This window comes from Euleptes europaea, chromosome 8 (assembly GCF_029931775.1).
Source record: "Euleptes europaea isolate rEulEur1 chromosome 8, rEulEur1.hap1, whole genome shotgun sequence".
Classification (NCBI taxonomy): domain Eukaryota; kingdom Metazoa; phylum Chordata; class Lepidosauria; order Squamata; family Sphaerodactylidae; genus Euleptes; species Euleptes europaea.
The window spans coordinates 28,936,672-28,960,992 of NC_079319.1; the positions used below are offsets into that span (position 1 = coordinate 28,936,672).

The 24,321-nt window shown below is 43.2% G+C and overlaps 1 protein-coding gene across 1 annotated transcript in view; it reads right to left on the reverse strand.

Moving 5' to 3' along the window:
• Window positions 1-662: 662 nt before the first annotated feature.
• The window catches only part of SLC26A7 (solute carrier family 26 member 7), an 85,914-nt gene continuing 62,255 nt past the window's right edge, over window positions 663-24,321 (reverse strand). The window contains exons 9-18 of the mRNA XM_056854552.1: window positions 22,679-22,756; window positions 20,567-20,662; window positions 15,325-15,431; window positions 14,154-14,220; window positions 12,888-13,028; window positions 10,851-10,899; window positions 6,430-6,533; window positions 4,397-4,451; window positions 4,198-4,301; window positions 663-698 (exon numbers count right to left, since the gene is read on the reverse strand). Coding sequence (XP_056710530.1) covers window positions 663-698; window positions 4,198-4,301; window positions 4,397-4,451; window positions 6,430-6,533; window positions 10,851-10,899; window positions 12,888-13,028; window positions 14,154-14,220; window positions 15,325-15,431; window positions 20,567-20,662; window positions 22,679-22,756 — 837 coding nt within the window. The remainder of the gene's footprint in view (window positions 699-4,197; window positions 4,302-4,396; window positions 4,452-6,429; window positions 6,534-10,850; window positions 10,900-12,887; window positions 13,029-14,153; window positions 14,221-15,324; window positions 15,432-20,566; window positions 20,663-22,678; window positions 22,757-24,321) is intronic.

The following is a 24,321-nucleotide window of genomic DNA, read 5'->3' on the forward strand; positions in this document are numbered from 1 at the left end:
GAACTGCTTCTACCACTGAGATCGTAGCAGGTGGTGATGGCTATTGGGAACAACCAAACAAAAACAACACTATAAAATCACGAGAAAATAAGCACGAGACAAGTGATACTTGAAACAACCAGTGAATGCAGTGACTTTGACCAAGTGGGACAGTATCAACACACTAGAGTTGTGAGCCCCAGCATGATTTCTCCAATGTGCACTGAAGGTATTTAAGAACTGATCTTATATCACTGTTGGTATGTTCAGATACTATCAATTGGGATCAGATACCATCAGCTGTAGAACAAAATTCAATAACTCTGTATTCTCTCACACACAGAAATGATAACACTAAGTTACAACAGGACAGAGCTAAAGCAATATACATCACTGTAATAAAGTAATATCCTAAATTGTTTTCTATTTTTTTAAAAAAACATAAATGCATACAAAATATGTAACCACTAAAGATCAATCCAGTTTATGGGAAAAAAGTCACTTGTGGTAGTATAGAGGGAACCCCTTCAGCACCTGCGCACCAGTAAACACTGTCGCTACTGGGTTTGATGGATATTTGGCATACAATTCATCACCAACAAATCTTGTGCTTAAAGATCCAGGGAAACACTGGTGTTGATCCGTCTGGAGGTGAGCAGATCAATGTACAAGTCTGGAAGGCATCAGACCTCACTGTGTTCATTAAGCTTGCAGAAATTCTAAAATTGAAAAGACAAAGACACCTTAACCTCATGGATATATATTTCAAGAATATAACACACACAGCATCTGCATTTGCATACGGACCGGTAATAATCCAGGCGCTTAACCTGGAAAACATATGAGAGGGGATATGATAACCATCTTCAAGTACTTGAAGGCCTGTCACACAGAGGAGGGTGCCGAGTTGTTTTCTGTTGCCCCAGATGGTCGGACCAGAAACAATGGGTTGAAATTAAATCAAAAGAGTTTCCGTCTGGATATTAGGAAGAATTTTCTAACAGCTAGAGTGGTTCCTCAGTAGAACAGGCTTGCTCGGGAGGTGGTAAGCGCTCCTTCCCTGGAGGTTTTTAAGAAGAGGCTAGATGGCCATCTGTCAGCAATGCTGATTCTATGACCTTAAGCAGATGATGAGAGGGAGGGCATCTTGGCCATCTTCTGGGCATATAGTGGGGGTCACTGGGTGTGTATGTGTGTGGGGGAGGTAGTTGTAAATTTCCTGCATTGTGCAGGGGGTTGGACTAGATGACCCTGGTGGTCCCTTCCAACTCTATGATTCTATGATTCTATATCTTGTGCCGACAAACACCAGGTCTGGTCATTGAGGATTGTGACCATATGAAGCTACTATATAGTTCACAGAGTCAGAATCAAGCCCGATACTGTCTACTCTGAGTGGCAGCAGCTCTCCATGTTATAAGGAGAAAGTCCGTCTCAGACTTGCCACCTGAGATCTTTTATCTGGAGGTCCCAGGACTGAACCTGGGATAATGTTCTCATATTGAACTATGGCTCCTTTTATGACTGAGATCCAGCTAATAGCATATTGCAATTTGGATTGCATGGATATGTTAATCATCTTCAAGTACTTGAAGGGCTGTCATATAGAGGATGGTGCCGAGTTGTTTTCTGTTGCCCCAGAAGGTCGGACCAGAACTAACGGGTTGAAATTAAATCAAAAGAGTTTCCATCTAGACATTAGGAGGAACTCTCTAACAGATGAAGCGGTTCCTCAGTGGAACAGGCTTCCTCAGAAGGTGGTAAGCGCTCCCGGAGGTTTTTAAGCAGAGGCTAGATGGCCATCTGTCAGCAATGTTGATTCTATGAACTTGGGCAGTTCATGAGAGGGAGGGCATCTTGGCCATCTTCTGAGCACTGGGTGTGTGGGGGGGAGGTAGTTATGAGTTTCCTGCATTGTGCAGGGGGTTGGACTAGATGACCCTGGTGGTCCCTTACAACTCTATAATTCTATGATTAATTTGGGCGGCGGGGGGGAGAGGTATAGACTTGATGGGTTATTGCCCACTTCTGCATTATACGTCTAGGACAGATAGAGACAGCTACAGGATGGGCAAAAGGAAGTACTTCTTTAGTCTATGAGGAATTGAATTTTGGAATTCAGTGCTAATGAACATAGTGATGGCTGCTAGCATTGATGGCTTTGAAAGGGAATTAGATAGGTTCATGGAGGAGAGATCCATCAAACTAGCCATAAAGGAACCTTCCTATTCAAAGGCAGCAAGCCTCTGGATAACAGTGCCAGGAGGCAGCATCCGGGGAAGGGCCTTAGCCTCCTCGCTGTTAGTTGGCCCTTTTGGGTTGGCTGCTGAGTTGAAACAGGATGCTGGACTAGACATAACACTGGCCTGATCTAGCCGGGCTCTTCTGATGTTCTTACGTGCTTTTCCCCCCTGTGCTGCTCAGAGAAGATTCATGAAAATCGTTTGTCTCCAGTGAGTAATTATTTCCGCCAACTCCACATGAAAGGAAGTCTGTGGAATCAGGCTGTTTGAGATGGTCCAAAGATCCCACGGCCACCTCAGTTTGGACCAAGCTGTGAGCCGTTCACTGCCTGAAGTCAGAAGGCAGGGAGATTCATTGCATGTGGGACCGTTGAAACCATGTGGTGATTGTAAAAGTTGAGGGGGAACAAACAAAAACCTCTGGTTGTTCAAAAAGACCAAAGTCTGTAAACAGTGACTCAAACAATGCATATGTTTCAAACAGCTAAATGATTGTGTTTCCTCCTTTCTGCAGCGGAGCTAAGCTCATACCCCCAGCCTTGCCTAGTTCAGTCAATCTGCCTAGAGCAATTTGGGTGGGAAAGAAGGAGGAAGCCTTTCCTAATTGAATTACCCAAAGTGGCTGTTCATGGAAATCGCGGGGAGACAGAAACAGAAAACAACAGCCCATTGACTATTTTGACTTTAATCTGTCTTGGAGGGGATTCTGTCTTGGGCTCTGGCCAAGTCTGTAGTCAGGCATAAAACAATGGAAAGCCAAACGCCATACACTGCCTCAGCATTTGATTTAAGAACCGCTGCAGCTGTATGCAGCCTCCAGTGAAGCGGAGGGGGAATGGCGGAGAGAGCCACAGCTGCCGCAGGTGACCCTCACTGATTCCAGCTATCCATAAGCCCAGATGTGCAGGCTGCCTTTGTTTCCAGATACTGTATGTGGATTCTGCATAAGCAGACTAATTTGCCAGGGTCTTGTGGAGTTGTTTGACTTAGAAGCGAAGAATCATTGAGGGCAGGAGAAAGCCTGATGTAAACTTCGGTTCGCCTGGGCAGTACAAATAAGAACAGAGCTACTCACCTCTCTCAATGTGGAAGTTCTCAGGTCATCCCAAGAAATTAGCAGGCAAGAGAAACCAAAGCGAAATGCTTTATAACATAGCCTATAATTCACCCATGTGCTTCTTTGCTACAGGTCTAAAGGCCACTTACGGCAGAAGTTTTTTTAAAAATACTATCAGTGGCAACGGACCACAAGATGAGGCAGAAATGGCACATTGCACAGCTCTCCAGTACCTGTGCAATGTACTTGAGAATGAACCGTGAGGGGCTGTGGCTCAGTGGTAGGGCATCCGCTTGGCATGCAGAAGGTCCCAGGTTCAATCCCCGGCATCTCCAGTTAAAGGGACTATGCAAGTAGGTGATGTGAAAGAGCTCTACCTGAGACCCTGGAGAGTCGCTGCTGGTCTGAGTAGACAATATTGACTTTGATGGACAGAGGGTCTGATGATTAAGAACATAAGAAAAGCCCTGCTGGATCAGACCAAGGCCCATCTAGTCCAGCAGTCTGTTCACACAGTGGCCAACCAGGTGCCTCTAGGAAGTCCCCTAACAAGACGACTGCAGCAGCACCATCCTGCCTGTGTTCCACAGCACCTAATAGGCATGTTCCTCAGATACTAGAGAGAATAGGTATGCATCATGACTAGTATCCATTTTAACTAGTAGCCGTGAATACCCCTTTCCTCCATGAACATGTCCACTCCCCTCTTAAAGCCTTCCAGGTTGGCAGCCATCACCACATTTGGGGGCAGGGAGTTCCACAATTTAACTATGTGTTGTGCGAAAAAATACTTCCTTTTCAGTATAAGGCAGCTTCACGTGTTCATGTTTTCAACCAAGGTTGGCCGTGGCACCTCTTTTGAATTTCCCAGAGGCATTTGATTTGGCAGTTCTTATCCCTTTATATAGTTAGACTCACCCTGTTTAGTTGAATGGCACCAACAGCTGAAGAAAGGGACTCAAAGAAGACGGGGCTTTCAGACTCTAGTTTTCCACTGAGCTTCATTGCCTTTATCAACGAAGCTGTAATAAGACGTTACATGTGAATGTTTTGACTTTTTCAGCACATCAAAAAGTGCGAGTTGTTAAATTTATATCCGCAGCCAACCGATACTTGCCTTTGCAGTTTGCTAGCAAAACATCAATATTTCTTTTTTTAGAATCCATGCAGATCTAAAAGAGTGCAAATATTAAACATCTTACCAAAGAGAACACAGTATCAAATTCAAATGAAAACATTGTCTCTCCCACCCGCTACTCCCCATAATTGGGTTTTGATATCTGGTGGCTTTTAAATTAATCCAGCCAGATGTACTACACATGAATATACATATGGAAATTAGCAAGGCACATTACCCCTCCTCCCACTGCATTAGAATAAGACACCATTCCTACTTGTAATTAATATGCATTCAAAGGCTAAAACCAATAAGGATTTTTTAGCAAAAATATCCATGCTATATTGAAAGTGGCCACTAGAGAGAGCTGTTCCATAATAGAAGCATTCCACTCTCCAAACCTATTCCAGTTTTGGAGTATCCTGAAACTAATAATGCCACATGGAAAGTGTTTGATGGTGCTAAACTGGCATGTGCTCACTTTGATCTGATCATTCACGATATAGACTGCAGAAGAAAAATCAAAGGTACATCCTATCTGATCAATATTAAAACAAGGGCACACTGCCATGTCCACGGGAAAAACGGACTAATGCTAAGAATGTTTTGCATGCAAGGGTTAAAATCAGGTTTTGCTGAATTTGGTGTATAGTTAGGGTTGCCAGGTCCCTCTTTGCCACTGGTGGAAGATTTTGGGGGAGGAGCCTGAGGAGGGCGGGGTTTGGGGAGAAAAGGGACTTCAATGCCAAAGCGGCCATTTTTCTCCAGGTGATCTGATCTCTATCGGCTGGAGATCAGTTAAATTAGCAGGAGATCTACTACTACCTGGCAGTTGGCAACCCTATGTATAGTGCAAATATTAACAATACATTGACAACAGTACAGTCAGTGGTGTTGGTTAGAATGTGCGTTCATTGTCGATTCCTAACAATCAACATGAATTTTCTAAATGGTGGATAGCATTCTGAGGATGAGGCTTCTAAAATTGTTGCATGGAGCATGGTAACCACTGGATCTTATAGAAGCTGCTTTTTCAGCACATTAAGTTTCTCTACCCCATTATGAATATCTCCATCAGGGAATACATTGGCTTTTCTCTAATAAATACTGGATAAGGGAGAAACATTTTTTTTTAAATGGTGAAAGGCCTTCCTGCCTTTTCTGTCCCATGGTATTCATGTGCTTCGCTTAAACATTTTTTCATGGCTGTAGCATGATGCATCTAGAACTCTTTCACTTCTGTAAAGGGTGAAAAATTAACTGGAAAATGGCAAAGATGATGCATGATTACATTTACTATCCTCTTTTTGTCCCTATCTGGTAATATTGAAGCATCCCAGAGAAACTGCCAAGCTCTGCTTTAGAAGAAGAAGAGTTGGTTTTTATATTCCCCTTTTCTCTACTTTAAGGAGTCTCAATGTTGCTTACAATCACAGTCCCTTCTTCTCCCCACAACAGGCACCTTGTGAGGTAAGTAGGCCGAGAGGTCTGTGAGAACTGTGACTAGCCCAAAGTCACCCAGCAGGCTTCAAGTGTAGGAGTGGGAAAACCAACCTGGTTCACCAGATTAGAGTCCGCTTTGGATTTGCTGCTGTCTAGATGCACATTTTCCCCATCCAAATTCTCAAAACTCAAAAATAAGCCCCCATGCAGAGTTTTGAGAATTCAGATGGGGGAAATGTGCATATAGACAGCGGCAAATCCAAGGCAAAACCTCCCATGCATAAATGGCCCAACTCTTCTTCTCTTTTTCTGATTGCCCTCTGATGGCTATTTCAGACAAGCAAACTATCACTTAATGGTGCAGTCATCTCATGGCAAACGTGCACATAACAACTCGCTCTGAAATTTTAAACGAATTAAGGAATTCTGCAAAGATTGGTAAAACTGATTAAAGAAATGGCTTGGTAAAACTGATGAAAGAAATTATGGTTTATGCCTATAGACTCTTTTTGGAACATATTGAACATATAGTAGGACTGCCCAAATAGCACACCTAAGTGGACAAAAACACATAAAGGGATCATAAATACCTGAGTGAGCGCAGAAAGGCCAGTGTAGTCAAAGAAAGTCAGGCCACTGCAGTCTAATATTAGGGTGAGCCTTTCACTGGGAGGCTGCTGTGCTGAGGACTCACCTATATGATTGGTAAAAAGGTTGTTTTTGGTAAAGCAACACTTGTTTCTCAGATAATTTTCAGATTTTGATATGATCAAGCTTACTTTGGATAATCAGCAAAAAGAAACCCAGATCTTTTCTTCAAGCTCTGCTATATTAATAGGGCTGCTAGTTTCACATGAACACATGAAGCTGTGTTACACTGAATCAGACCCTCGGTCCATCTAAGTCAGTATTGTCTACTCAGACCAGAAGTGGCTCTCCGGGGTCTCAGGTAGAGGTCTTTCACATCACCTACTTGCCTAGTCCTTTTAACTAGAGATTGAACCTGGGACCTTCTGCATGCCAAGCAGATGCTCTACCACTGAGCCACAGCCCCTCCCCTAACTGGCTATCGATCAGTTCCCTGGTTATCACCTGAACAGCATTTCATGGCCTTGGGCCAGCAACAGCCTTGGCTCATCTGGACAACACCCTCTGAAGGTGCCATCCTGCAAATGGGTTACACCAGTAGCTTTCTCTGGTGGGGACCCTGCCTCATGCAATGACATGCCTGATGTGGTCAGGAAGGCGCATGCACTTCTACTGGAGCTGACATCATGTGATCACCCAACAGCACCCCCCATGTCCCCACCCTCATGGACTGCTACCCTTTCAAAGTATGTTAATCAAACTCTTGATGCTCCTTGGAAACTTATCTGGGTTTTTTTCATTGACAAGATTAGAAAGACCATTTGTCCACCACCAGAGCCCATGGATTTCCCCACTGGGTTTAAATTAGACTTGGCCAACATCTACTGGGAGGAGAGATCTTGAAAAAAAAGATAATCTTTCGTCCCCCAAGCCACAGTTTGTAATTAGGTAATGATTTCTGGGGAACCCAGAAGTGACATCACACCATTGAACTGAGGCTGTACAATTCATCAGAAACTATGGCTTTACCATAGAGTTTCCACTGAATCCTAGAGTGTCTTGCCAATGGCAATTTTCGCCTCATTTTTTCTACTGCCACTCTACCAAGTGGCAATGGAAGTCAGGGCTGCCGCTTGGAGGTCTCCCACTATAGCAAGAGACCTGGCATCCCTGTCTGGTTTTGAAACACACGGGCGCACACCTAGGGTTGCCAGCTTTAGACTGGAAAATACCTGGAGATTTTGGGGGTGGAGCCTGAGGATGGTGGGGCTTGGGGGGAGGGACTTCAGTGGAGTATAATGCCATACAGTCCACCTTCCAAAGTGGCCATTTTCTCCAGGTGAACTGATCTCTGTTACCTGGAGATAAGTTGTAATAACAGATCTCCAGCTACCACCTGGAGGCTTGGCAACCCTACACACACCCCTTCTAATTTCAGCATCATTATTCATTAGAGTGAGAAATTTATTTGTATGTGGCCATAGGCCTTCACAAAACATCATCCACAAAGTAATACAATATTTAAAAAAGACGTGTACAAGAAAATAAAATCTAGTAGGGTTAACATGGAACATTACTCATTATTACTGGTCTTCTCTTGAAAAGTGCACCCCAAAAAGAATGTTAGATGTGTTTTAGGTTACATTCTTAGTTAACATGGAACAGTGGGTGAGATCCCTCAAGGCTAACCAGTGCCAGGCATGAATGGATTTAAAGGCCTAGTGTGTAACACACACACACACCGAATCCTCTGCAATATGCAGAGGTTCTTTGGCATTCCAGTTGAACCAGCCCAAAAACACATCCTCACAGAAAAGTTTCAATAGTATATGTAATTGTTTGTAATTTAGCAGTCAATCAAGATGATTAATCACTAATACTATATTTTGATTGTTACATTTTCTAAGTATCTTTAGGAGACCGTGCCAACTGTTGAACCTTAAAAAAGCAGTTTGGTCTCAGGATTGGCTTTCCACTACACTACAAAGATCTCACTCATGGCATTTCAGATAAGTGTGTTTGCTGTCTTCCAACAAATACTGGAAAGAGGTACAGGTGAAATGATCCATTATGTCAGAGCCATTTTTAGGACACTAAAGGCCAGACATGAAGGACATAAGAAAAGCCATGCTGAATCAGACCAAGGCCCATCAAGTCCAGTGGTCTGTTCACACAGTGGCCAACCAGATACCTCTAGGAAGACCACAAACAAGATGACTGCAGCATTATCCTGCCTGTGTTCCACAGCACCTAATATAATGGACATGATCCTATGTCCTCAGGACATACACGTGCAAACCTTTTAACTATTAGAAACAACAAAATACTGAATAAAAGGGTGGCAGTACAAAAGAGAATGGTTTAAACTAAATACTTTTGACAAAGACTATAAAGAGATTTTAAATTCTCCAAGAGACTGAGGTGCCATCCCTATATGGCTTTATATCAGCGGTAATCCTTCTCACAAAGTAGTCAAAAATCCAACACCTTTTGAGTTTGTGGCTCCAGAGATTTATTGGCTTACTTGACGCATAAGCATAAATATATTGCAGGGGGACAAAAAAGAAAAATATCACAGAAAGTAACTTCCAGTCCAGTGGTGACTAAGAACAGACTTAAAAGGAGGGCTAGGTTTTAATACAATCCTCTTGACAGCCAGTACAAAAAGAAAATCCAAGAGAAAAGGAAAATCTTTGCCACACAGAGATTATAAAATGCCAACAATTATAGAAGAGGACATCAAAAGCTTTGAATAGTCCCCCCAATATTTATTCTTCCATCTAGTTATAGATTTACTGAAATAAAACCCATACATAGAAATCACTGTTGACATTGCAAGGTCTCTAAGATTTCTTCCACAGCCTCACAATATTTTATGGGTTTTCTAATCATTTAGAGTAAACAACTGTTACTTTGTGCACAAACACCGTCTTTGGGTATGGAAGTCAAGGGCTTCTTTGGCCCACCAGTTGCTCTGAGCATACTATAGCAGTTGCCCTGCTCACCTAGGGACTTCTAGGCTCAAATCGAGCATCTGTCCCTTGAAAGCCTTCTCCTTTCCCCTGGAGCAACCTGTGTGCCTGATGCATTCCTTGAAGCAACCCCTGCTAGTTGTGCCTTTGATGCAAACAGCATCTCTTCTGCAGCCTGTTCATCCAGGGCATCTGTTTTATCTGTTGGAAGTGGTATGCAAGGCACCACCTCTACCTGCTTTACAAGATATCTGGACTGCTTATGCCTGCTTCTAGAAGAAGGAGGAGAACAGTTGGTTTTTATATGCCGATTTTCTCTACCTTTTAAGGAGACTCAAACTGGCTTACAATCACCTTCCCTTCCTCTCCCCACAACAGACACCTTGTGAGGTAGGTGAGGCTGAGAGTTCAAAGAGAACTTTGATGAGCCCAAGGTTACTCAGCTGGCTTCATGTGTAGGAGTAGGGAAACCAACCTGGTTCACCAGATTAGAGTCTACTGTTCATGTGGAGGAGTAGGGAATCAAACCCAGTTCTCCAGATTAGGGCAACTGGTTGGCTGCTGTGTGAAACAGGATGCTGGTCTACATGGAGCACTAGTCTGATCTAGTAGGGCTTTTCTTATTTTCCTACCCAGTTGGTTTTGAGGGGGAAATGGGGTTGCCAACTCCAAGTTGGGAAATACCTGGAGATTTTTGGGGCAGAGCTAGAGGAGGGTGGGGTTTGGGGAGGGGAGGGACTTCAATGCCATAGAGTCCAGTTGCCAAAGTGGCCATTTTCTCCAGGTGAACTGATCTCTATTGGCTGGAGACCAGTTGTAATAGCAGGAGATCTCCAGCTAGTACCTGGAAGTTGGCAACCCTAGGGGGAAAACATTCTCAAAGCACCAGATAGCCATGAGATGGTTCTTTCCCCACACACTCCAAGTCTGGTTAAAAACAGACCCTGCAATACACATGAATGAGAGGAAGCCTAAATCATGGATCTTGCCATGCCTATTTGACCCTCACTCCCATCAGGCCCTTCATCCCATCCCATCCCATCCCAAACAGGTGATTAAGTAGCTGGCAGAGAGATGCACCATCTGTATTTTATTGGGGGTTACCGCATTATGTATTCCCAGAGATGTATTAAGAGTTTGAAAATGTTATAAAAAACATCGCTTTAAAAGGGTTTTTGGATGCCACAGCTAAAAAATGGTTGGAAGACGTCTTCACAGCTAAAGGGGCCAAACAAAGTGCGAACGGTATTTTTTGTAACATTTTCAAACTCTTAATACATCGGTGGGAATACATAGAAAGTGCTAACAGTATTTTTTATAACATTTTCAAACTCTTAATACATCACTGAGAATACATAATGTGGTAACCCCCATTGTTTAAAATGTATTTTAAAAATATGAATAGGAAAACTGAAGAAAAAGTATATTGATATATTAAGTAGTACACTCACCATGACAATTTCCATTTGGTAATGGATTAAGCAGTGTGTTCTGTTCACACTGAAACAAAAGCAAAAGAATGGTGTTATCTAAGTACAACCTTTCCAATTTAAATGGAGCACAGGATGAAATCTACTGTCTCCCTGCCCATCCATCCATTCATCTTTATCCTGCCTTTCAAACATGTCAGGGTGATCTACCTGGTCCCCCTTCCCCACTTTATCCTCACATCAATCCTGTTACATTACTTATGCAGACAGAAATGACTGGTCCAACTTCATGGGTGAATTGGGATTTGAACCCTGGGTCTTCCAGATCCTACTTTGACACTCTAACCACTACACTTTTCTGGTTCCTTCTCATCATTGGGCATATATTTTGCAGCAAGTAATAATTGGAGGACAAAGGTCCAATACACCCAGCTCAATTTAACTGCTTCCTCTAATACAGTGGTTCATTTTTTTCTCAGGAGGGAGACGTGGGTGTGTCTTTCAAGCCAGGGTCATGCCTCAGTTATCCGCTGGGTAGGAAATATAGGCTGATAATAAGATCCTGTCTAAAAGCTATACATAATTTATTCTGGGATATTTTTTTACATCAAGAAATGTTTCAATCACAGATTAGTATGTCATTTTTTTACTGTTTGTTGTCAAAACTTTAAAAAGAAAAGGTCTGATAACCATCTGTTTTTTTAACTACTTATGACAGAAACAAAAAGGGAAGGGTTATTTATTTTTAATCCTGACCACAAAATTGTTAAGCCCCCAGAACAAAAGAACTCCTATTGTATAGTTAAAAAACAAAACAGAATACAGTGATGGTGAACATTCCCACTTGTGGAGAGAGGGGTTCATTTTTACCCCAGTTCCTTGTTTAGATACTCCTGTGACGACTCCTATCACAATGGAACAGCAGGATATAAAAGTACAACAGCATAGCAGACATTCAAATTATCTAGGCCGTTAAAAGGTCACTCTGGTCCGCTTGACCCATGATCATCTTTGTCTCTGTGCACTGATCACAGAATTGGCCCCCGTGCTGGCTTGCAACATAATTTGTAGAAATCTTGATTTCTTGCGCACCACTCATTTTCTGCTTGTGCCAGGCTTGTCTGTACAGTATCAGGGCTACCTGGCTTTATTTGCTGGCCCATTTTGTATCCTGGTTCCGATCACTGGCATGTGGATTCCTAGCTCAAAACAGGTTTCTGTTTTCTTAAGCCTGTGCCAAGGTTATTAATTTGGACCAATTCCAGAGTGTCAAAGGCTGATCTCCAAAGGGGCTGAGCAATCATATAATCAAGGGCTTTGTATAGAATGATGGATGATCATCTGTACCAACAAATCAAACTCTTGCTTCCTTAACCAACTCTAACCAAAATCAGTAAAAGGGTGCTGCCAGTACAACAGTAGAATTTGTGCTTTTTTTTTTTTTTTGCCAGATCACACACTCTTGCTAAGCAGAGGGAGAACATATATAATTTAGTGTTCCACATTCCCCATTCGAAGTTTCATAGCAATTTACAGAACCAGTTTCCTTAGGAAAGGAGAGAAAGATGAAAATATGTGACATTTCTGTAGAATCAGTTTTTCTGTAAGTGTACAGGATGAGCAGGTAGAAAGCAAATAGACACACAAAGAAAGCCCAAAGCAGCATTCATCCCCAAAGGCAATAGCAGAATCCCTGAAATCACAATTGCCTTGCTCTAGGTCTAGATTTCCTGCACTAAGAGATTGCACTAGTTGTCCTCTTCCAACTCTAGGACTCTAAAAGTTCTGTCAATCTTTATTTCCTGTAGGAAGTCTTAAATCCTGCATCCTAGGGACTCAAGAGCATTTTCTGAAGAGTTATTGCAGAGATCAGATCTGAAATGTCATTTACAGAAAGTGTCCTCTACTCCCAAACTTCTTCCCAACAAGGTTAAAAAAATCCTACTGTAAAACTGGATATTCAGTTTCTTCTTTGTCCCATGATGCAGTGCTATGAAATCCTACGAGTCACGACAACATATGCAAACAATGACCACAATATTATTAAGCACACCGTACCTTGTTCGCATCTTCAGGCAACTGCTGGGCACCTGTGCTCTCCTTCTGGATTATTTCTAATAGGTCAACATGAAACCTCTTCGCGTTCAGAAAGACCAGTGGGTTGTTCACTGACACTATTTTTACCAATTGCGAAGGCTCCTTTGGGTTTAGAAAAACAGTTTGGAAAATAATAATGCTTTTTTAAAACAACCAGACATAGCACCCTGGAAATTTAGCAATTCTGCCTCTAAAAATGCACACACACACTGAGCTCCTAAAAAAAATCCCATAGACAACAGCCTTAGGAAAGCTGAAGGCCAAACCAGCTGAATACCTATTTGGCTGATTTGGCCATTGGCTATCTGGCTTAGGTTTTATTCTCTATTTCAATATTCAGCCCCAAAAGCCAAAATGCCTTTTTTCGGGTTTATTTTCGGGTCGGTAAACCCAATATGCACAATCCTACTGGAGAGCCATTACCCATTTGAGTAGACAATGCTGACCTTGACAGACCAATGCTGTATGAGTCAGTTTCATGAACCCAGCTGTGTCCTCCAGAGCATGTGTAGAAGCTAACACTATGGAGTGTGTAAGGAATGGTCTGATAGAGGTAGAGTTTCCATAGATTCAGGGTAGATGCAAGGGACTCTCCTTGCACGAACCCTGAAGTTTGGGTCAGACTGTCTGACTTTATGGGCCCCAGAAGGGGTCGCTCCCTTCTCCATAGAAAATCGGAACCCCTGACCCAACTTTACCAAACTTCAGGGTTCATGCAAGGAGAGTCCCTTGTAGCTACCCTGAAAATTTGGAAACTCTGCCTCTAAAAATGCCCCCCCACCCGGAACTTCAAAAACCATTCCCATAGACTAAAATGGTCCTGAATTTTTTCAGGAAAACCTTGAAAAAGGCCAGAATACCAATTTTTTTTCAGGAAAACCTTGAAAAAAGCTGGAATGCCCATGGGTCCAATAAACCTGAACCTGAAATTTACCGATTTTTTTATTATTATTATTATTTGCACAGCCCTTCTCTCTCTTAGTCAGAAATCTTTCGCTTCACCAGCTACCAGATCCTTTTGACTGGAGATGGCCAGAAAAAGAACCTGGGACCTTTTGCATGCAAAGCTGATGCTCTATTGCTGAGCCACGGCCCCTCCCTTTCAATGCTCAATGTTCATGTGCCCACAAAGAACAAATGCAGATGGAGAAAAGAACAGGAAATCTCCTCAAACTGAAATTAAGCTTTCTTTTGATATAGCAGAACATAAAAAAACATTAAGCTTACAGAATCTGCTTCTGGCTTGAACCTGCATTCCGCTTCTTTCATCTGTTTCAAACTTAGGGTTGTTGCTCTAGAACAGAAACATGAAAGCAGCAAAAATAACAGCACATATGTTGAATGCAAATAACTAAAAAAAACCTTTCAAAAATCATTTTTCCTCAGGGCATCTGATTAGTCCAGTGCTCCGAATTCTGCAAATAATTAACTTCATGAAGGCATACCACTGAACATTTAAAATTGCAATCATCCTAAGAATGCACCCACACTAACCCTAGGTTCCAGAGTGCTTATCTAATTTTTTTTGCTAATGATGGGAGATGAAGCTTCTTTAGTGGGAGTTTATGTGTACTTTGGAGACAGCATGTCCCCCACCCAGGGAAGTTCTCATTGTTAACCCATTGTTTGCCCTTGAATTGAACTAGAGGAGGATCACGTTGCAGCTCCCACATTCCTGGTCTGGTGCTGCAGGAAGCAAACAGCTACACAGAGTGGACTTGAAAGGGCAGGTACATCCCCTAAAATACCCTCCACACACACCAACAGGGAACATGCTGGGGTTGGGCAATTCCTGGAGAATTGGGGGTGGAGCAAGGGGAGAGAAGGGTTTGGGGAGGGAAGGGACCTCAGCGGTGCATGGTGCCATAGAGTCTATCCTCCAGAGCAGCCATTCTCTCCAAGGGAACTAAGCTTGCCAGGTCCCTCTTCGCCATCGGTGGGAGGTTTTTGGGGTGGAGCCTAAGGAGAGTGGGGTTTGGGGAGGGGAGGGATTTCAATGCCATACAGTCCAATTGCCAAAGCGGCCATTTTCTCCAGGGGAACTGATCTCTATTGGCTGGAGATCCATTGTAATAGCAGGAGATCTCCAGCTAGTACCTGGAGGTTGGCAACCCTAAAGGGAACTGATCTCTGTAGTCTGGAGATCAGCTGTAATTCTGGGAGATCTCCAGGCCCCACATGGAGGTGGCAAACTACACAGCTGGAGCCGGCTGAAGACATTTGGCTGCCCGAGGCCACCCTCAGCCCCACAGCCAGCTCTCCTCCCTAGGAGCTGCGGCAGCTCTTCCTCCGTGCCTTCCCTCCCACTGCTCTCTTAAAAACAACAACAGAAAAGCAGCACAGCAAACCACCAAAGTACAAAACGATTTGCTGCCAGAACTAGTTTCAAATGCCTCACCTTGGAAAACGGAAAACCACGATAAGGATAGTGCAGATGACACCGTATAACAATCCCACATTGGCAGCAAAGCAGATTGTAAATACGTAAGTGCTAACCCATATGCTCTGTAGGGAACAAAACAACCCCAAAAAAGAGAATTAATAGGGGGGAAACCCTGTATTCATTATCCTATTATCCATATAATTGACATTAATATTTTTAACATATGTATGTAAATTCAATTGGAATGATCAGGGATAACACCCAAAGTCACCCAATGGGTTTCATGAGTCCAAGTTCATCGCGTGATCTCCCTCCCCATCGGCAAAGACACAACAGAGCACTAAGTAATCAAGGCTAAAACAGGGCTAGGCAAATTATGACCAGTGGGAGCTTTTCTTCCAGCCCTTGATCTGCATTGTTTTACAATACTATGCGGAGAGCAGGGCTGGTTCTATGTTTTTGTAGGCCCTGAGTAGGAGACTATTATTGGGGGCCCGTTGGGAGACAATGGGAGGTGGTTTGCCGTTGCCTGCCTCCGCATCACCCTGGTGTTCCTTGGAGGTCTCCCATCCAAATACTCGCCAGGGTCAAGGTTGAGAGTGTGTGACTGGTCAAGGTCACCCAGCAAGCTTCCATGGTGCTAGTGGGGATTCGAACCCGGTTTTCCCAGGTCCTATTCCAACACCCTAATCACTACACCACGCTGGTTCAATATTTATGGGCCGCCATTAAAGGTCTATATGCAGATGTAGCCTTTGGGCCAAAAGCATTGCCAGAACTGTGGTCTAAAGTCTATACACCTAAATCCTAGAAGAGGAAAGCTCGGTATTTCAGAACAATGTATTTTTTGTGCAGGCATTCTGTCTTCAAAGAATATAACTTCCCCGCTAGCAATGCTGGCTGGAACGGCTGAAGACCCAAGCCATTTTGACATCTCTGTGACTCCAAGTGGTTTACTCCAGAATGTTAAAGCACTGAATTTTTTAAAAATACACGATTGGAAAATAAAAGGTATCCTTTTACAAATCTGAAATTAAAATGGGTTCTTTTTATTTCTGCAGAAATTTTCAGATGCTTATTTTTTTCATATTCCCAAATTTTATACTCTTGCTTATTATTTCTAAGCACAGAGTTCCGCTACAGTTTGCTACCCTCTAAAGCCAAGATTCAAACTAAGCTGAGAACAATGACTAAAAAATGCACCAAAAAATGCAGGAACAAAACAGAAATTGGAGGACTCAAACCTGATGGGTTGCTTTATCAGAGGACTGAGGCTTCGTCGCAAGCACGCTGGTTGTAAGGAACCCAGAATAATGGAAATTATCCTGAAATGACTAATTCGTATCTGGCTGAAGTGATTTGATTATTTCAGAGGAGAGGAGTTCCTACATTAATCATAGCACAATTCTTATGCTTTAGAATGAATGAGTCAAATTGAACCTCATTCTTTGCAAGAGCCTTTAAGCATACGGCTTGGGCAAACAACTTGCTCAGCACATCCTTTTGAAAAAGATGGAGTCAAATTCCAAGGATAAGGCAAGAACCCAAGAGAGAGGAAGGACAATCCCATTTAAAATCTTGTACTGTAAGAAACAAAGCCGGTATCTGAAATGACAACTATGGATTTTTACAATCCATACAACCAGGCTTTCTTCCAGAAATGGATGGCGCACTTCAGAGCCTTTTCTCAGCTACTGAGAGAACACAGTGGCTTGGATCAGGGGAGCATGCCTATTATTTTGGGTGCGGTGGAACACAGGCAGGATGGTGTTGTTGCAGTCGTCTTGTTTGTGGCTTCCTAGAGGCCCCTGGTTGGCCACTGTGTGAACAGACTGCTGGACTTGATGGGCCTTGGTCTGATCCAGCAGGGCCTTTCTTTATTATCACTTGGAGAATCTCTATGGGGAAAGGGGGCATAATTTTTGCTTATTCCTCCCTCCTGTTGAAGACCTCCAACTCCCCCTAATGCTGTTCCTGTGGGGGTTCCATGTTATTTTGGACTTCAGTGAGAGGAAGAGGTGAGAAAGCCGTGCTCTGTGGATGGAATTCCCTTCTTTCTATTGAAATTCGCAGATCCAGAATTCAGAATCCAAAACTTGGAGCTTATGAACCGACCCTCATGTGTTCAGAAATGTGGCTGCAGTAGTTACCAGCCAGCTGCTGAGGTGGGTACGTGGGCAGATACTGCTGGCAGCAACACTTGTAGTAACATGGCTCTCCAACGGGCTTGAACAATTGTCAGAGCTGATATCTACTACACTTAACTGGAGGCTTTCATACATATGGGGATGGTCCACAAACTCCTGTGTGAACAGCAAGTTTTTAGAATAAAGCAATATGGCATCTTTGCTTCCATATGATATTTGGCCCATAGCTAGGGTTGCCAGGTCCCCCCGTGCCACCGGCAGGAGTTTCATTGGGGTCGGAGGGATCTGTGCCAGTGCAGCGCGTGCAGCACGGTGATGTCACTTCTGGGTATACCCTGCAAGCACTGGCATCATGTGGGCCGCTCTAGCAAATTCCTCCAGAAACTCTATGGAAACCATATGGAGTTTTGGGGGAAAGTGCTAGAGCCTCCCCATCATGATGCCGGTGCTTCTGGGGTAAACCTGGAAGTGATATCATCACACCACGTGAGCTAGGCACACGTGGATCACCCTTCCCCTTCAGCTGGCCTGCTTCTGCCTGCCAGCCAGCTGAGGAGCAGCGGGCAGCCCCGTTAATTGTCGGACAATTGCCCACCATAACCAGGCATTTGGCAATGAAGAACGATATTTAACCATTTCTCTTTACGTAATTCTCAAGTTTTTGGTATATGCATGTTTGATGGCCCTTCCACTATGATTATTATTAAAACAACCAAGGCAGGATTATTGAAAGGACAAAATCAATATTTACCTCAAGCAAGGTGCTGAGTGTTTAAAGGCACCTCCTTTGGCACTATGACATCTTTATTTCAATTATACTCAAGGAAAAAAATATCTAGTTAGCTCTGGCCAAAACAACGATCTCTTAGCCTTTTCATCACCCTCCCAGAAGTTTTCTATGGCCTTCATTCAGATCTTTTGTTAATCAGGATGTCAGGATACTGCCCTGATGTACAGAAAAGCAGTTTGGGCATTTTAAACTCATGGACAAGAACAAGTTTCAGCAACGAGACTGAAGAAATAGAAATAGTACTTTGGAAACATTTATTTTAAAGATGGCAGAGGTACAGATAAAGTCTACTTGTTGGCCTTAGTGTCATCATCATTATCACCATATCACTAAGGAAAGCAGCCTACCCATTACACAGTTCCTCTACTACACTCTTACCAAAATAAGGCTCAGCTGTGTCAGAAGAAATATTAGCAATCAGGAGACAATGAAGTATTTGGCTTGGATCCCACTGATCCACTGTGTTAGTCGAACTACCCAGGGACTGTGTGATTCAGAGAAAAATGCTAAGCAAGTCTACCAACAGCGTGTTCCTGACTTCTAAGGACGAAAGTCCTCAGGAGGCCAGGAAGGGACTGCGCCGGCGTTGGAGCCCCCCATGCTGGCGTCCAGGCTACTTGTGCCGCTGTAAGTGGCCCCAACACCAGCAGCGAGGCCCAGACACCAGTCTCATGGCGCTGCGATACCCTGGGAGGTTGATGGGGCCTTCCGGCAGCTTCCCGCTGGCGTAAAGTCCCGCGCCGGCATTCTGGGGGGCATCCCAGTGTCCCCAGGGCGTGCTGGGGGGAGGAGCTGCCTTTAGGCAGCTCCCTTTCCCCTTTCAGCCCAGCACACCTGCAGCAAGAACAGCGGTGCTGCACCTGTTTTTAGCATGCACAGCCTTACTGTTCTCTATGGGGCGAAAAGCCCCATTTAAAATGTAAAAAGCCTTTTAAAATGCTTTTTTCGAGCTTTCAGCACCTGGGAAATGAGTTAAAGGGCGCCACTGTGGTGCCTACTCCCTGCCGTCCCCTGCCGCCAACAGCTCAGGTATGGGCTGTAAGAATCCTACTCCATTCTGTTCAATTGGGTTTACTCCCAGAAAAGTGTTCTTAAGATTTTACTGTTAGCTAAGCAAGGGCTGAGTCATTTGAATAGAAGTTAGCTAAGAAGGCAAGTCTGTTTTGCTGGGCATCTGGATAAGAGTTTCTGGGCTTCTATCATGATTTATATGGTAATTTTTAAATTATATATGTAAAGGTTAATCAGTAAATAGCATTAATTAGCATAACTGGTAATATTGTTGTAATGATATTTATTATTTCAGGGCTATGCCTTTTAAGCTTCAGGTTGTAGCCTGGATTCTGTATTGTCCACTTGGGTGGCACTGAATTCTTTCCCCAAAAGCATTGGAAGAATCAATACTTTGGTGACTGGAGAAGCTGGACTTAGTTCACCACAATGTTTTTTGCAAGTGAGGACCAATTGTTTAAATGAAAGAGAGACTATTCAGTTGCAAGGTTCTGTTCACTGCTGTATCTATATATTTAAATATATAAATCTTTGTTTTGTATAGCTGAGAGTTTTGGTGAAAGAAATTTTGTTTTATATTAATTTGTCTTGCAAGTTCTGGTCCTGTTTAAATCCCACACATTAAAAGCTCCTCTCAGGAAAATCCAGTTCCAGTCCAAAAAGAGCTCCTGTGTGCAAATGAGCATTTAGGCATAACTTGATTATAACTTTCAGCGTATTTTCAAAGCAGCTGTTAAGTAGTAAACTACTGATAGAGTAACAGTGTTATCATTACCAGACAGCAGACAGATTAAGTGGTAGTCATGAGAACATTCAGGAGAGTGTGAAATCAATGGAGTGATCAAATAAGATCTTATAGAAGAATATAAATCACAGCTGAATAAAAAATGGACAAGTGTTTCTGTCTTTGCCTTTCCACACAGGCAGACTCTCTATTTGATTGGGGTTTTCAAAAATCTGCCAGTTAATTCACTGAGGGGTAAAGCATGTCTGGCCAAGAAGAAACGTCTGTGAAAAGTTGGAATGGTTAAGAATTCAAGATAATCTGGGAGCACTGGAAAAGATGGGGTGCTCTGTCCCCAGAAGGAGGGTGCGCATTTCCTTTTGGCATCACCGCATAGTTCAAGATGGTCCCTTCGTTCTAAGTCTGTGAGTGTTTTATTCATTACTAAAGGGAGGTCTGAGGGAAAACTTGGAAAGGACACCTGTAAACTTGAATGTCTTTCGTCTACTATCTTTGTCCAAGAGGACACAAAAGGATCAAGCTCAGTCCATTCAGGAAAATCTCCTTAGGTTAAGTTTCACTTACCCAATCTATCTTATCCACATTCCAATACTTCTTTAAGTCACGGAACTGTACCAGCATCCCCTTCAGCCCCACCACAATGATGCTTGCTAGAACACACTGAGATGAAAAGAAACATTTGTTAGATGGTGAACTTTTCTCAAAAACAATCAAAAATCATTTTTAAAGGAGTTGGCAAGTTCTCAGTCATCCTGCAGGCACTTCTCCACCACAGCTATTGATGCCTGCAAAAATAAAGCCCATACCCTGCCAGAAATTTCGTTAGTCTTTAAGGTGCCACTGGACTCTTGTTCTTTTCTACTGCAAAACTAAATAATGCCAAATACAAAAGACTGTCACAGGCCTGTCACAGACTGTGGCATAACCCCAAACACAACCCACAATATACCTCGATAGTAGCAACAAGGATAAATTTAAAAAGCCTTTGAGATGTGTAATGCACTGACAGAGAAAATCAATGAAGAATACTGTAATGGGTTGGATCCAACCAGCTTTTTGCTGGTGAGAAAAGCAGCAGTGCTCTCCATTGCCCACGCAAAAAAAATATGCTTGGAATCATGAGACCCGCATGGACAAAAGCCATGTAGAATGGGGGCAGAAGGAAGGAGAGGAATTGGGCAGGATTGAGTGGGAAAGCTGGCTAGATCCAACCCATTGCTCCCAATATGCTCCCTCGCCCTTGTCTAATCTCTCAAACCTCATTCCATGACCAGAGTTGTACAGTATGGATTGTATCCACCAAAAATCAATCTTTGTGTCTACAGCTTCATGCTTTTGCTGAATTCTTTCCAATAGTTCCATGAGGCTTTCAGGGCTGCCATCAATGGAAGTTGACCTAGCATGTTACATTACCTGGCCTGTACTGATAATTCTCTAGGATCAGGCCCTTACGTTCACATTGTTTATAGGCCCATTTCAATGGTACCTTCCCATAGTCTCAACTCAGACCTTTGGCACTAAGGTGGAGACAAAGGAATCGTTCGAGGAAAAAAATCCTAAATGTGCCTTTTCCATGGGCAACCATGAGCTGACACCTGGAAACCAACCCTTTGCCTTGCACAGAACTCTCTATGAATATGTGAAGCTGCTTCATGAGCAGGTCATTGCTCCATCTAGCCTAGTGTCTTCTCTGATTGGCAGCTGCTGTTCTGGGTCTCCAGCAGAGATCTGCTATCCGAGATAGTACAAATGGAGATGCTAGGATTCCTCCTGGGAATTTATGCTTGCAAAACATGTGCTCTGCCACTGAACTATTGGTCCTTTCCCACCCAACCTTTTCAGTCCATCAATACTTGTTTCTTACAATTATGTAATCAATGTTTTCCAAAACATGCATCTGAAAGCATGGGGAAATGGCTGTGAATCTCATTCAGTCTAAACGTGGGCAGTGCTCATCTCTAGCTGCCGCAGGATAAGCAGACAACAGGGAAACTACATCCTTCACTATGTAAGAAAACAGCAATTATGTTAAAAACAGAACCATTCTTGTGGCCTTTAGGGTTCAGCAGTGTAAGTCATGGATGTCAGCTACAAAATTTATTCAGAGTCTCACATGCATGCCCTTGATTCTTGCTGTACCCCTGTTCCTACCCCCTAAATCCCCTTATAGTACCCTTGCTCTATACAAAGGCCCTTTTCAAGGGTACAACAGGAGTAGGGGTCACTGGGGGTGTGTGGGGGAGGTAGTTGTGAATTTTCTGCATTGTGCAGGGGTTGGACTAGATGACCGTGGTGATCCCTTCCAACTCTATGATTCTAGGATGAAGGGTATGAGCTATACCCGTTTACTGATGCTGGAAGCCCCAACTGCAATCCTGTGCCTATTTGCAAAATTATATACTAGGTACAAAGATTCTAAACTTATGCAATAAGTTCCATATAAAACAGGCAACCCAGTTCAGATCCAAGCAAAACAGAAAGAAAACATTTCTTTTGTATTTCTTCCTGGCACATGAAAATGGTGTGTGCTCTCCCTTTCATAAGAGCGTTGCTCCCATTAATAATCATAGATTCCTAATGAAAGGTGGGGCAGTTATTTAAAAAAAAGAAAAGAAAAAAGCTTCGTTTAAAGAAATATGCAATGCAAGTAATCATAATTTTGGAAAAGAACTGTACCATAGGGAGCCAGTATAGCATGGGTCCTATTGCATAGATGACCACAACCACCAATATGCAAGATATCAGACAAGCCACCTAAAAAACAATCGCAAAGGGAAAGCATAAATAAGCACGTTATTGAAATTCTAAAGCCTGTCTCAAGTGAGATGAAAGCACTTGGTTTGTCAAAGTTGCTGAGCATAACAAAACACGACAGACACATAAAAATTCAAGGAGCCAGGCAAAGGGATTTTGGCTCTCACATCATCTGTGGATTGGAAGCGTCTGAGGATAATTTAATATTTGACCTGTGGTGGGTTCTGCCAGCCCACCAAAAGAGCAAATCCACGGATCAAATGCCAATATAAAAAGGTTTAATTTTTGATCTCAGATAGGGAGGCAGAAACTGCTGAAGAGCAAGCGAATGAACTGGGTAATATTTGCTTAAACGACAATGCTTGCTAGCCCTGTACTTGCATTTACACAAGGGGCGCAATCCCAAGGAAGTTACCAAGATCTCTAGGTCTCACTGAAGTAGGGTTGCCTGTCTCCAGGTACTAGCTGGAGATCTCCTGCTATTACAAGTGATCTCCAGCCGATAGAAATCAGTTCATCTGGAGAAAATGGTTGCTTTGGCAATTGGACCCTATGGCATTGAAGTCCCTCCCCTCCCCAAATCCCGCCCTCCTCAGGCTCCACCCCAAAACCTTCCCACCAGTGGCAAAGAGGGATCTGGCAACCCTACACTGAAGTGAGACTGGGGGAGGCACAACAGGTCACATAGGATGCATGAAACAAAAGCCCAACAGCTGTTTTTCTCAGCAATCTGAAGAAGAGGACGAAACAGACAAGTGTCAGGTAGGAAGCACACCCAGTCCCCATTTCTCTGCTCCTTATATCCCTCTTCCAAATGGCTTTCCCATTGGTTGGGCTTTTCTTTCACACATTTTCATGTAACATTGTGTTAGACTCTTCCAAGCCCAACCTTAACAATGCTTACTCAGGAAGTAACATGAAGTAGCACACTTCCAAGCAAGTATGTTTAACACTGCAATCTCTCTGTGAGGAGTTCCCGCTTCATTTTAAAAAACGCAGATTCTAGTTTTTCTGCCCTGCTTAGAGACAGCAGATGCCTTTATATTGTCATTGGACACCTAATGGAAGACCTGCACACTATGGGAGATATATGGCTGCTATCAGCAAGAGCAGCAGATGCAGTAAAAAAAAATAAAAAAGGTGTGTGGAACAAGACATTACTTCTGTCCGAGTTCCGCACCAGCAAATGAAGTGGAGAGAAAGCAGGCAAACTCAGAATATGATGACATCATGTAATTCGTCCTCTTTTACTACTCCTTAGCAAAGGAAAATGGAAGAAGTGTGTTCTCTACAGCAGCCATGTATCTTGCATAACATGGACTTTTTGCTCTTCCTCTTTATTAAGCCAAGATTTGTCTGAATGTGAGAAAAAAATCATTCCAGGTTGTTAGTTTTGTTTTGGTTGTTGTAAGGAAGTTTAAATTTAGCACTCAGGTTCATATTTGTACCAACAGAACTTTTATATATGCTGGAGCGGACTGGGAAATTAAAACAGCCGTGCAGCAAGTCTACAAGCTGTCATTGCAGCTCAGTGGGACCGACAGTGGGCGTGAGTTCACCCATTG